Source organism: Portunus trituberculatus, chromosome 38, assembly GCF_017591435.1.
Source record: "Portunus trituberculatus isolate SZX2019 chromosome 38, ASM1759143v1, whole genome shotgun sequence".
NCBI classification, from domain to species: domain Eukaryota; kingdom Metazoa; phylum Arthropoda; class Malacostraca; order Decapoda; family Portunidae; genus Portunus; species Portunus trituberculatus.
The window spans coordinates 1,753,139-1,767,500 of NC_059292.1; the positions used below are offsets into that span (position 1 = coordinate 1,753,139).

Here is a 14,362-nt window from a genome sequence, read left to right on the forward strand (position 1 = left end):
AGAAATTGATAAATACTATAATAAGACCCAGATTGGAATATGCAGGAGTAGTGTGGACCCCTCATAAAAAGAAACACATAAGAAAATTGGAGAGGCTACAAAAAATGGCTACAAGAATGGTCCCAGAACTTGAAGGGATGACATATGAGGAGAGACTAAAGGCTATGGATCTACCAACCTTGGAACAAAGAAGGAGAGAGGAGACCTGATACAAGTCTATAAATTGATCAATGGAATGGACCAAGTGGATAATGAGAAACTGATCCTGAGAGAAGAATATGACACCAAGCACAAGATCGCATAGTAAAAAGCTGAGAAAGGAAGATGTCTGAGAGATATAAAAAAATATAGTTTCCCGCAGAGATGTATTGAGACGTGGAACAGTTTAGATGAAGAAGTAGTGTCTGCAACGAGTGTGCACACTTTTAAAGTAAGATTGGATAAGTGTAGATATGGAGACGGGGCCACACGAGCATAAAGCCCAGGCCCTGTAAAACTACAACTAGGTAAATACACACACACGAGTTTGAACTCCTCCTCCCATAAACAAAAACTAGGTAAATACTAGGTAAATACACAAACTTGAAATAAAAGAGTTAAAGAAGAAACTGGATGAAGAGAAGGCAATGGAACCAGATGAAGTCTCAGGCAGAATACTGAAAGAATGTAGGGAAGAACTAGCAAGTCCTTTATACAACATCATAAAATGCTCAATAGAAAATGGAACAGTACCAGTAGAATGGAAAAGAGCTGAGGTGGGTCCCATATATAAGAGCGTAAGGAAGGAAGAACCTTTAAATTACAGACCGGTATCACTAACTAGTGTAATATGCAAGATGTGTGAAAGAATAATAAAGAAACAATGGATCAAGTTCCTTGAAGACAACAAATTAATATCAAATAGCCAATTTGGTTTTAGAAAAAGATGGTCGTGTGTAACTAATTTATTGAGTTTCTATTCTAGAATAGTTGATAGTGTACAAGAGAGAGAGAGGGATGGGTTGACTGTATTTATTTGGATTTAAAAAAGGCATTTGACAAAGTGCCACATGCAAGATTACTATGGAAGATAGAGGAGAAGGGTGGCTTAAAAGGAAGCACATTAAGATGGATAGAAAATTGTTTGAGGGGGAGAGAAATAAGAACGGTAGTTAAAGATATGAAGTCCAAGTGGAGAGCAGTAGAAAGCGGAGTGCCGCAGGGATCAGTATTGGCACCAATACTTTTCCTCATTTATATTAACGACATGCCAGAAGGAGTGAACAGCTACATAAATCTGTTTGCAGATGATATGAAACTGTGCAGAGTTATGAAACAAAAAGAGGATTGTGAAATACTGCAAGAAGACCTAAATAAGATCTGGGAATGGAGTAAAAAGTTGGAAATGGAATTCAATGTGGACAAAAGCCATGTCATGGAAATGGGAAAGAGTGAAAGACGACTCGTGGGAATCTACAGTATAAGATGGGAGATGGAGTAGAACTGGAGAAAGTAAAAAAGGAAAAAGGACTTAGGAGTGACGACTGAAGAAAACAATCAACGGGTAAGCCATATTGATAGAATTTTTAGAGAGACATATAATTTACTAAGGAATATTGGAGTAGCATTTCACTACATAGACAAAGAAATGATGAAGAAATTGATAAGTACTATAATAAGGTCCAGATTGGAATATGCAGGAGTAGTGTGGATCCCTAAAAAAGAAACACATAAGGAAGTTGGAGAGACTACAAAAAATGGCTACAAGAATGGTTCCAGAATTTGAAGGGATGACATTTGAGGAGAGACTAAAGGCTATGGATCTACCAACCCTGGAACAAAGAAGGGAGAGAGGGGATCTGATACAAGTTTATAAATTCATCAACGGAATGGACCAAGTGGATAATGAGAAACTGATCCTGAGAGAAGAATATGACATTCGAAGCACAAGATCGCATAGTAAAAAGCTGAGAAAGGGAAGATGTCTGAGAGATGTTAAAAAATATAGTTTCCCTACAAAGATGTATTGAGACGTGAAACAGTTTGAATGAAGAAGTAGTGTCTGCAACGAGTGTGCATTCTTTTAAAGTAAGATTGGATAAGTGTAGATATGGAGACGGGGCCACACGAGCATAAAGCCAAGGCCCTGTAAAACTGCAACTAGGTAAATACACACACACACATGCGGTCTACATAAATGACATGGTGGATGGGGTGTCCAGTTATGTGAGCCTATTTGCAGACGATGCAAAATTGTTAAGAAAAGTGAGATGTGACAAAGATTGTGAACTACTCCAGGAAGACTTGGACAGAATATGGAAATGGAGCTGTACATGGCAAATGGAGTTCAACACGACAAAATGCAAGAAATTAGAGTTTGGCAAGAGTGAAAGAAGAATCAGGAGTATGTACAAGATAGGAAATGAAGACATAAAAACCAGTCATGAAGAAAAAGACCTTGGGGTGACAATTACCAATGACCTATCGCCAGAGAGACATATAAACAAAATAATTGGAGAAGTATTGAACTTATTGAGGAACATAAGAGTGGCGTTCAGATATTTAGATGAAGAAATGATGAAGAAAATAATTACTGCAATGATAAGACCAAGGCTTGAATATGCAACAATACAGTGGGCTCCAAACTTAAAGAAACACATAAGGAAACTAGAGAAAGTACAGAGGGCTGCAACAAAAATGGTGCCTGACTTAAGAGATTTGACTTATGAAGACAGACTGAACAGAATGCAACTTCCGACCCTGGAAAACAGAAGAGAAAGGGGAGACCTGATAGCAATATACAGAGTGATGATTGGCATGGAAAAATGGATAGGGAAGATCTGTGTATGTGGAATGAAAGAATGTCGAGAGGGCATGGGAAAAAACTAAAAATGGCCACTTATAGGAGAGATGTGAAAAAATATAGCTTCCCTCATAGAAGGGTGGAAGCATGGAATAGTTTAGACGTGGAAGTGGTCAACGCAAGGAATATTCATGATTTTAAGAAAAAGCTGGACATTAGTAGATATGGAGACGGGACAGTACGAGCATAGCTCTTTTCCCGTATGTTACAATTAGGTAAATACAATTAGGTAAATACACACACACACACACACACACACACCGCGTAGTGTAGTGGTTAGCACGCTCAACTCACATTCGAGAGGGCTGTGTTCGAGTCCCGGTAAGCGGCGAGGCAAATGGGCAAGCCTCTTAATGTGCGGCCCCTGTTCACCTAGCAGTAAATAGGTACGGGATGTAACTCGAGGTGTTGTGGCCTCGCTTTCCCAGTGTGTGTTGTGTGTTGATGTGGTCTCAGTCCTACCCGAAGATCGGTCTATGAGCTCTGAGCTCGCTCCGTAATGGGGAAGACTGGCTGGGTGACCAGCAGGCGACCAAGGTGAATTACACACACACACACACAATAGTACCTTGAGATATGAGTTTAATCTGCTATGAGTCAGAGTTCATACCTCAGTTTGCTCATAACTCAATGATTTTTCAAATTTAAGGTCCGGAGGCCATGGTACTGAAAAAATCTAAAAAATATTGAAAATCCTCGAAACACCACCAGAGCATCCCTGAACATATGGCAACATAGTGATGGAGTATTTTAGGGAAATACGCTAAAATATGCAGGGTATTTAAACTTTAAAGAGCCTCTGCCACACCCACTGCAGCCTGGGGCTTCCACCCCTGTACCATAAATGATGATAATAAGCATGGAAAAAGCCACAAAAAGTGGTTTCTTTGGTAAGGAAAGGTGGGTGCTGACAACTTAGTACTATGGCATACACAGGAACACACCCTCTCCCATTCCATCTCAGTGTCCACTTGACTGCGATGGGAGGAGGATCTATTGAGTATCTTGCCCGTTATTTCACACCTTGCAAGCCACAATCCAGGTTATTTTAACTGCTTCTTTTGCCTTACAATGTCTAAACAAACAGTGTAAGGGGAAATTACAAGTTGTACCAACCATGCACGGATGGGAGACACCCTCACCTTTGAGTGACTAATACCTACAGTCATTGAAGAGGGGGCCAGGTGCCATATGAATCTTACAGAATATTCTAAACATGCCTAAAAAACATATATGATGTACATGGTGGTGTATGAACACAAAATATCCAACCCAAATAAATGTACAGGGTCATAGAGGAAGAAAATGACACCTCTAGGGTTTTTTTTTTTTTTTTTTCAGTTTTTACTTTTTTATCATTCAAATCATATCTTCTCCCACATTTCTCAATGGATTTTCAATTTTGAGGTATCATTTTGAAGCTCAATGAAGCTACTAAATTTCTATCTCATAGAATTTAGAAAAAATTATTTTTTGTGCCACAATGTAATTTTATTTAAAAGATGAAATTCATAATGGCTATCAAAATTCAAAATTCAAAATTTTACAAGATGGAAAGCTTTGTCGCACCACATACTTCATATATGTACCGGCAAAATTGAAACAAAGTTTATAGGGAAAATGTTCTTTTCTAAAAATAGATTTTTTTATTTTTCATGCAGTTATTTATGGTTCAATTCGCTTGTAACTACTAAAGTAACATCGTGTCATAGTCATCTATCAGTGAAAAAAACAAAATTACCCATGTATGTCTTTATTTTCGATTTTTGAAGGCCCAACCGGACGGTCCCCTTAAATGCCATTAATCCTTTCCAGCCTCCCAAAAAATCACCCCAATTTTCTTGTGTGTAGGTAAGAAAAACATGTTTATGAAAAACAAATATTGCATAAAAACTTGATAAAACATAACAAAAGATAATGTAAATAAATAAATTGGTTTTATTAAGTATATTTATCTTGGAGATCAGACAACTTGGGCTAATGAAAGATGAATGCAGAGGGAGAGGGAGGATGAGGTAGGCACCAGGTGGGGGAGATGGGAGGAGTTAGTTTCATTTTATGATTTTTCATTCACTTTCATTTGCCATAAACTCTTGCTTAATGGTGTAGTGTGTCATGGAAAACATATTTGTATTAGTTTTGTATAAATGACTAATTACTGGTTTTTTTATTGAAAAATTTGTTTGGTGTGTGATTGATATGATTCATTACCTAATTCACAGATTTACCTTTCCGTCAAGTAATCCTGAGAGCCCTGGATTATCATCACTTCTAGAGGAGGAAGGAAGCACTTCTGAGCCCAAGGAGGAGCTATTGGAAACCTCTGCCTTACTTGGTACAAGTAAACAGACACCATCAGATGAAAACCTATCTAATGAAAGTAAAAATGAACTTCCCACAGAGGAAAACAATAGCATTCAGAACTATGTAAATCTATGATGCATGTGTGATGATCTTTTATGGAAAATAAGGAAGCTCTTCATGGAGATCAACTTAAGTTTTGCAAAATTCATGTTTCTTCATTTTCTGTAAATAATGGTGTATGTATAACCTTTGCTGTTTACATTATTTAAACCTGTCCCTTAACTTTTCTTCCTTTTTTGTTTTCTACTTATTTTATTTATTTATTTTTTTTTTTTTTTTTTCTATGTAACATGTTGAGCTTACCAAACCATGTAATTGTATTTGTCATGGGCACATTGTATTGTAACACTAGTGGTAAAGACAATGATGCAGAAGAAAGTAATCCTATCAGCTTTTGATGACTATGATAATAGAATGCTGATTATTTTCATGTCCCATGGCACAAGTACATATATAGCGCTAGTGCTGCATGTGTAATGCACTTATCAGATGCCCAGAGATCAAAAGGCAATAACTTCTATAATTCACAGTTCAGTGCAATTTATAGTGGCCCTTATACCAAGAGAATCAAAGGTGTATTAACAATAAGTGTAAACAAGAATTCCATGTTATCAAATATGCAGTGAAAGTGCGTGGAAGTCATGATTGTGAGAATTTAAGACTCCGTATGAAACTTGAGGATCTCAACTTAGATACCGTGAAACGTGGATAGGTACTTTATTGAATATTGCAGCAAGGTCAGAAAAATAAGACAGAAACTGTGGAAAGGCAGACGTCCTCTTCTGTGGAAGAAGTGGTGAGTGATCTTGAAACTTGGATCTTGGACCTCTGCATTTGTCAGTGTTATTTTATTTATCTATTTTATTATGTTTATCTCCTTACTTATTATTTATTCATTAATTTTTATTCATTTATTTATGTGTTTATTTACTTTATTTGTTACTTTTTCATTCATTTATTTCTTAATTTTTGGAGAGGGGATGGCGGGGAGGGACAGCCTATGTCTATATATACGAATACAGATTCTTACTATTTTTATTTGTGTTTATGTTTAAATTGTATAAGGATAGAGTTACATGATTTATAGAGAGTAATGGTTAAGTGTAAGTTTAAGTATACTATAATGTTGATTGCTTAACTAAGTTACTTATCTACAGGGACCTTACTGAGTATACTGTACAAAGTATAATATGGTATAATTTGATGGAAATGTGATGATCTATAGTTATTGAAATATGAACATCTGTAGTTATACAAACTGATCTAATGTCACTAATCAAATCAGTATGATGGTGATTTCATTCTTTGAAATGTTAGTTTTGATATACACATCAATGACTTGATAGCTGCTTCAAGTTTTTGGTCTTCTTGCATGCTAGTCTGTTCTTTTATATATTTTTTTATTCATTTATTTATTTATTTATTTATTTTATTTTTATTTATTTATTTTTTTTATTTATTTATTTATTTATTTTTTTTTAGTTCTTATTTATTTATTTATTTTTTATACTATGTGGGCTTTTCACAGGAATTTATGGGCTAAAGGGAGTACTTTTTTGTGGTACCTCCTATCTGAGCGCCCACCCACTAGGAAACTGTTGCGTCAAGTGAGGAAGCCCAACCTACACTCAGACCGTTAAATTATTTGGCTTCTCCCGTACTACATATATCAGATGCGTGAGGATCATAAGAAGTCACACTTTGCTCATAGAACAGCCCAAGGAAATAATGCATTGAGAGCAGATACTATAACCAATTAATGCATCATTAGTAGCAGTATTGAAATTTCTTAAATTGAGACAAGACCCTTAACTCCTAAAAGTCTAGAGTGAACTTTATCAGGACAGGACTTGATGCAGTTATGAACATTTTGCAATTTTTACACTAGATTTTGTTACTTTTCGTCAAATTTTACACTTCATGTATGATTTTTCCTACAAACTAGTCAGGCTAATTTCTCAATCTCTGTCTTGCTCTCACCATGGCCAGACACAGTGAGAGTGACTCTGATTCCCTACCCACTTCCTTCCGTCCTCACACCTCAATGCCACACACACACAAACACACACGAGACACGGTCGAGGAAGGATGCGGTGCCGATGCTCCGAGCATCAGCTGATCCCCACTACCTGTTGTTCTGTGTTTGCAGAGGCCTCGGCAAGTAGTGTGGACTCGTTTTCATGAATACATTATTAGAGAAGCATGAGTAAGGAAGAGATTACATCTAAATGCAGGTATGAGACCAGGGAAAGAATGCAAGAAGAGGATGAATATATTGATTAGGGTGAGAGGGCATTTGAAGATTTTGATACGGCAAATACTTCCCTACTTAAGAAAGTGTTAACTATTGAATAAAAATTGGATAAATGGTTAAAGGAGAGTATGGGAATTAAAGAGAACGAAGAACAGGAAAAAGTTTCAGAGATTGAAAGAAAGGATAAAAAGAATGCAGGGAAGAACTAGCAAGTCCTATATACATCATAAAATACTCAATAGAAAATGGAACAGTACCAGTAAAATGGAAAAGAGCTGAGGTGGTTCCCTTTTATAAGAAAAGAAGGAAGAACCTTTAAATTACAGACCAGTATCTTTAACTAGTGTAATATGCAAGATGTGTGAAAGAGTAGTAAAGAAACAATGGATCGAGTTTCTTGAAGACAACAAATTATTGTCAAATAGCCAACTTGGTTTTAGAAAAAGACGGTCGTGTGTAACAAATTTACTGAGTTTCTATTCTAGAATAGTTGATAGAGTACAAGAGAGAGAGGGATGGATTGACTGTATTTATTTGGATTTAAAAAAGGCATTTGATAAAGTGCCACATGTAAGATTACTGTGGAGGTTAGAGGAGAAGGTTGGCTTAAAATGAAGCACATTGAGATGGATGGAAAATTATTTGACGGGGGACAGAAATAAGGACAGTAGTTAAAGATATGAAGTCCAAGTGGAGAGCAGTAGAAAGCGGAGTGCCACAGGGGCCAGTATTGGTGCCAATACTTTTTCTCGTATATATAAACGACATGCCAGAGGGAGTGAACAGCTAAATAAATCTGTTTGCGGACAATGTGAAACTGTGCAGAGTTATAAAGCAAAAAGAGAATTGTGAAATACTGCAGAAAGACCTAAATAAGATCTGGAAATGGAGTAAAAAGTGGGAGATGGAATTCAATGTGAACAAAAGCCATGTCAGGGAAATGGGAAAGAGTGAAAGACAACCAGTGGGAATCTATAAGATGGGAGATGGAGTAGAACTAGAGAAAGTAAAAAAGGAAAAAGGACTTGGGAGTGATGATGGAAGAAAACGATCAGCCGATAAGCTATATTGATAGAATTTTCAGAGAGACATAATTTGCTAAGGAATATTGGATTAGCATTTCACTACATGGACAAAGAAATGGTGAAGAAATTGTTAAGTACAGTACTATAATAAGACCCAGATTGGAATATGCAGGAGTTGTGTGGAACCCCCATAAAAAGAAACACATAAGGAAGTTGGAGAGACTGCAAAAAATGGCTACAAGAATGGTTCCAGAATTTGAAGGGATGACATATGAGGAGAGACTAAAGGCTATGAATCTACCAACCCTGGAACAGAGAAGGGAGAGAGGGGATCTGATAGAAGTTTGTAAATTGATCAACGGAATGGATCAAGTGGATGATGAGAAACTGATTCTGAGAGAAGAATATGACATTCGAAGCACAAGATCACATAGTAAAAAAACTGAGGAAGGGAAGATGTCCGAGAGATGTTAGAAAATATAGTTTCCCGTAAAGATGTGTTGAGACTTTGAACAGTTTGAGTGAGGAAGTGGTGTCAGCAGAGAGTGTGCATAGCTTTAAAGAAAAATTGGACAAGTGTAGATATGGAGACAGGGCCACACGAGCGTAAAGCCCAGGCCCTGTAAAACTACAACACACACACACTTTGGGGCTGACCACATTAGAAGAGAGAAGAACAAGAGGAGACATGATAACTATGTATAAATTGGTGAACAAGATTGACATATTGGACAGAGAGTTGATAAAGGTGACCACAAGTAATCATCTCCGAGGACATGGAAAAAAATTAATAAAAGACATCTGTCTAAATGACGTGAGAAAATACAGTTTCCCGCATCGTAGTATTGATAAGTGGAATAAACTGAGCAGTGATGTCGTTGACGCGGTTTGTGTCAATCAGATAAAAGAGAGATATGACAGGAGTGGACAAGGAGACAGGACACAGAGAGCTTAGCTCGGGCCCTGTAATACACAAATAGGTAAATACACACACACACACACACACACACACACACACACACACACACACACACACACACACACACACATATATGTATATTGCCTGCCCACATTCAGTCATTTGCTACACGTTTTTAGTGAGAGTGCAATAGTGTGGAAACTTAAAAAAAACTATTTAAAGGAAGCTCAAGGCATCCATTTTCATGAGGCATTAGCCATATCCTGTCATGTGAAATAGATGCATGGCTGGCAATTAAGTGTCTTGCACTGCAAAAGTCTCTCTTCAACTCAGTTACTGAAAGAGGCAGTACAAAATCACCTATTTGACTGAACTCACATTGATGAGTTTGCTGTGGTTTCACTGGAGTAATACAGCACTCTGTATATTTCTTGCTTAAAAGCGTAGTTGCAATGAAAAGTGGCAACAACTGAGAACTGTAATCATATTGTTATGCTACCCCCATCCAGCAAGACATTGACAACACATGCCAGCAATACACAGCTCCAGCCACACCCAAATGTTGTCGACAGACCTGGAGGAAAAGAAGAATTAAATTAATAGCTATTTAGTTGAGATCTCTGAACTTTATGAAGGGACACTATTCATAAGTGTATGTATACTTGTGTGTGGGGTTTGGTTTTGTAGTAATGCTGAAAAGTTAATGTGCAAACGTAATACATATACCAATAAGATTTTATTATGTAATCACCACAAGTGCTGTTTCTCATTCTCTCCTCTCACCGTTTACATTTTGAAACAAAAGGAACAACAACAATATAGGAATGAAGCATATGCACTACTGTCCAAACTTTCTCATCCTCCATTGGGAGGGTGAAGGATAAAGGTGAGGTTACAGTGGCCATACCAACAAACAGATGTCAATGATACTTGTCATGCATGTATAAGCACCAAAAACATAATTACATAGTAGAGAGAAATCACCATTTGCATGTAAATTTGTTATTACCAATGTCAAACCCACAAGAATAGTTAGCAAAGCTGCTCTATTGTTTGAGCTGAGCCCTCCCCTAGGTACACAGACGAGATCTGAAAAATTGTTACTTCAGTAGTCATTCAACATTTATCTAAATTTATTTTTGCAAATTTCTACCTAAAACTTATAATTTTGCCTTGATGATTTAGAGAAAAAAGTTCATATTCTATTGATATTGGAAATAGTCATCACTATTTTTCTATACAGCACTGTATGAACCTAGAAACTATAATTTACTGGCTCAAAATCAAGAAATGTGTTTTATACCAATTTTCGTCAGTCATTGGGGTCTACAGCTAATTTCTACATTGAGAAACTGACATGCTACCAAGGTTGAAGTAATTGTAATGTAATTGACATGTATATAACTATGGAAAATGATGTAATTATAATGGAATTCAGAAGTTGAGGAATTATTGTAATTTTAATTATTTACTCTATTATATCATTTGTAATTGTGGAAATTAAAGTATTACTGTAAAATTCTTTCATGTTTTCAATAAGTCACTGCAGATTGATTTAGGATGAAATTAACTTATACAATGGTCAGTTTAAGTTATCTATTATGATAACAGTAACAGTAACAGTAAGGGTGGGATAGATAGTGGGGGGGAAATAAGAGATGAGTGGAAGAAAATAGTGGGGGTGAAAAGAGAAGAAATATAGTAGTAGGGAGTAAAGTTGGCGGGCAAACCGCCTTGCTGATCTTTATTTGGGATGGTAGAGCGGTTGGCGTGTTGACACCGCAGCGTTTGACTTCTTTTTCGTTGAAGTGACGTCGTCCTTTGGGTGCTGGTGGCTCTTGTAGGTGTTCAGAACGAGATCGTGGACTATTCCGTCCCGGCGTTCTTTCCTCAGCCTCGTGATGATGGGTGACTGGCGGGGTTCAGCAGAGGGTGTATTTGTTTGTTTTCCTTTCGGTAGAGCGAGCTGGGAGGCTGGGGGTCTTCGCCGCTTTTCCTTTGTCACCCAGCCTTGGTCTTCTTCCCGCTCGTAGGAGGGAGGTTGTGGGGTGGAGCGTCGGTTTGGCGTGCTGGGCGGGGGTGAATCTGCCTCTCTTTCGCTTCCGCTTCCAAGGATATCCACTTCCTCGTCCTCCTCATCGTTTCCTTCTTCATCTTCGCTTTCTTGGTCTATTTTTCCAACCAGATTGTTGCGTATATCTTCGTTTGGCCTATATACCACTCTGGCTTCTGCTGCTGCTGCTGGTTGGTCAGGGGTTGTAGAATTTTCTTGGTCTACATTTCCAACCAGATTGTTGCGTATATCTTCGTTTGGCCTATATATCACTTTGGCTTCTGCTGCTGCTGCTGGTTGGTCAGGGGTTGTAGAACCGGCCACGGGTGAGGTTTTAGACTTCCCCTTTGTGCCGGGATGACCTCGGCGAGGTAGTTTTGTGCGGGTGTTGGCAGTCAAGGCACTTGAGGGGATGTTAATTGCTGGCAGGCCGTTGTGTTGCAGGATGAGGGGGAGAATCTCCTGCAGCCGGTGATTGTTCCCGCCTGCCAAAGCCTTTGCCGTATATATACAGGCGTATATTTTAGCCTGTATATCCTCCTCTTCCGTGGTGTTTGGGTCTTCGGAGGGGCAGATGTGTTCTTTGTTGGGGCCACGTCACACGCCTCCGGTCCCTTAGCTCCCTCCCGTACGGCGAGAAGAACTTGGTCTCCTTCTCTGGGAGGTTGATTCTTAAGGGGACGGGTGAGGCCAGATACGTGGCAGAAGACATCTGTGCCGGTGTTAAGTTTCTGGATGAACCCGTACCCGGCTTTTACATTGAACCATTTGACGAGTCCAGTGTGGAGTGCGGGGCTTGCCATGGCTGAGTATGTTGTGTGTTGTGGGTGTGTGTGTGTTGTGATCAGAACAGAACAGAACAGAATCAGAAAAGGAAAGATGGGGAGGGGGAAGTGGGGACAGAAGAAGAATAGATGGGTGATAAGAAGGGAGCTTCAGTAAGAGGGTAAAGTGTTGTGATCTATTATCATAATGATTATATAGTCGTTAATACTACATTTTACTTTTTAGGAATGAAATGAAATGGCATGATGATATGCAACGTGTTCATGTATGATGTGTGTACTTGTAAATTGTCAGTGTCAAAAGAAGTGAAATATAAGGAAGCTCGTGTGTATAGCGTATATGGGTGAATGTGGTAATTGTAATATATAGAAAAAAGTATATAAAAGAAAAAAAAAAGTTTATAATAGTATGTCTTAGAAAAGTCGTGAGAACGTGTCACATATAACAGAAAATTGCATGAGTGAAATGGATGACTGAATGATCACTACAGCTCTTCACCACACTCACGTCTCACTCTTATAACGCCTTGGTGCAAGGCATACCCAGGATACGTGCCAGCGGCTATTACATGGCCAACTTTATTAGCAGTAGTAATAACACTTTTCATGCTTTTCGACCTATTATATATATATATATATATATATATATATATATATATATATATATATATATATATATATATATATATATATATATATATATATATATATATATATATATATATATATATATATATATATATATATATATATGTGTGTGTGTGTGTGTGTGTGTGTGTTTCACTGTTTGATATGCTGCACTGCTGCAGTCTCTGACGAGACAGCCAGACGTTACCCTACGGAACGAGCTCAGAGCTCATTATTTCCGATCTTCGGATAGGCCTGAGACCAGGCACACACCACACACCGGGACAACAAGGTCACAACTCCTCGATTTACATCCCGTACCTACTCACTGCTAGGTGAACAGCACCTACACGTGAAAGGACACACACCCAAATATCTCCACCCGGCCGGGGAATCAAACCCCGGTCTTCTGGCTTGTGAAGCCAGCGCTCTAACCACTGAGCTATCGGATGTGTGTGTGTGTGTGTGTGTGTGTGTGTGTGTGTGTGTGTGTGTGTGTGTGTGTGTGTGTGTTGTATTCACTGTCGGTTGCTGGTCACCCAACCAGCCAAGGAAGGTATAGGTTAGGTTAGGTTAGGTTAGGCTATACCTACCTTGCAACAAGCAGCCTTCCACATTCTAGACTGATCTTCTGGTAAGACTGAGAACACACACACACACACACACACACATATATATATATATATATATATATATATATATATATATATATATATATATATATATAGAGAGAGAGAGAGAGAGAGAGAGAGAGAGAGAGAGAGAGAGAGAGAGAGAGAGAGAGTTGAAAAAAATCTTCTTTTGCCTCCATGAGCAAGATTTTAATTTTGTACGCTGTCATGAAGAAATCAGAGTCGCCAGGTCAGTCAATGAAATAGATTACGAAGGCTCACCTGCAGCTGATATATATGAGTAAGGTCCGATATGTAAAGCATCAGTGACCACGAGGGTGGTGAAGGCGCTGTGAGACCGTGCGTGAGGTCCCAAGCTGATTCTGCACTCTGCCCTCACGCTGCCACCCGCCGCCACCACCTGCGATCATGCGATAACCCAACACCTCACATACATAAATGTACCTATACCTTCTTAATGGAAGGCTGCAATGCTTGCTGCTTTCTATCGCTACTTTCACGCTAATTGTTCTGAGATTCCTAACCGTAACATCAAAGTCATATTTTGGTCGACATAGTTATTAAAAGTAATGCTATACTTGCGTACTATACATACCTACGGGTCACGGAGTGATTCTAACGTTACGCTACGTTGGCTTATTTCCACATATTAGGCAATACCTTATATGTTTAGTGACAAAAAATCGTCAGTAGTTCGCTAAACGTACTGCGTCTCTACACTTCTTTAAAAAGAAAGTTGATAATTGGGTCGTACTGAATAAATACTGAGGAACAATGTCATCTCGAAGTTGAAGAGAAATATACAAGTGTATGGTGGAGGGAGAAAAGTAAATTAACCAATATCTGCATAACTCAGATATA

The 14,362-nt window shown here is 38.4% G+C and overlaps 2 protein-coding genes across 3 annotated transcripts in view; one reads left to right on the plus strand and one right to left on the minus strand.

Annotated features, from left to right (window-relative positions):
- LOC123515233 (vascular endothelial growth factor receptor 1-like) overlaps positions 1–7,631 on the plus strand; it is a 124,845-nt gene extending 117,214 nt beyond the window's left edge. For both annotated transcript variants that reach the window (XM_045273796.1, XM_045273797.1), the window contains one exon: positions 5,065–7,631. In XM_045273796.1, coding sequence (XP_045129731.1) covers positions 5,065–5,281 — 217 coding nt within the window. In that variant the 3' untranslated portion in view covers positions 5,282–7,631. The remainder of the gene's footprint in view (positions 1–5,064) is intronic.
- Positions 7,632–9,419: 1,788 nt separating this feature from the next.
- LOC123515048 overlaps positions 9,420–14,362 on the minus strand; it is an 11,753-nt gene continuing 6,810 nt past the window's right edge. The window contains exons 6-7 of the mRNA XM_045273440.1: positions 13,763–13,901; positions 9,420–9,978 (exon numbers count right to left, since the gene is read on the minus strand). Coding sequence (XP_045129375.1) covers positions 9,887–9,978; positions 13,763–13,901 — 231 coding nt within the window. The 3' untranslated portion in view covers positions 9,420–9,886. The remainder of the gene's footprint in view (positions 9,979–13,762; positions 13,902–14,362) is intronic.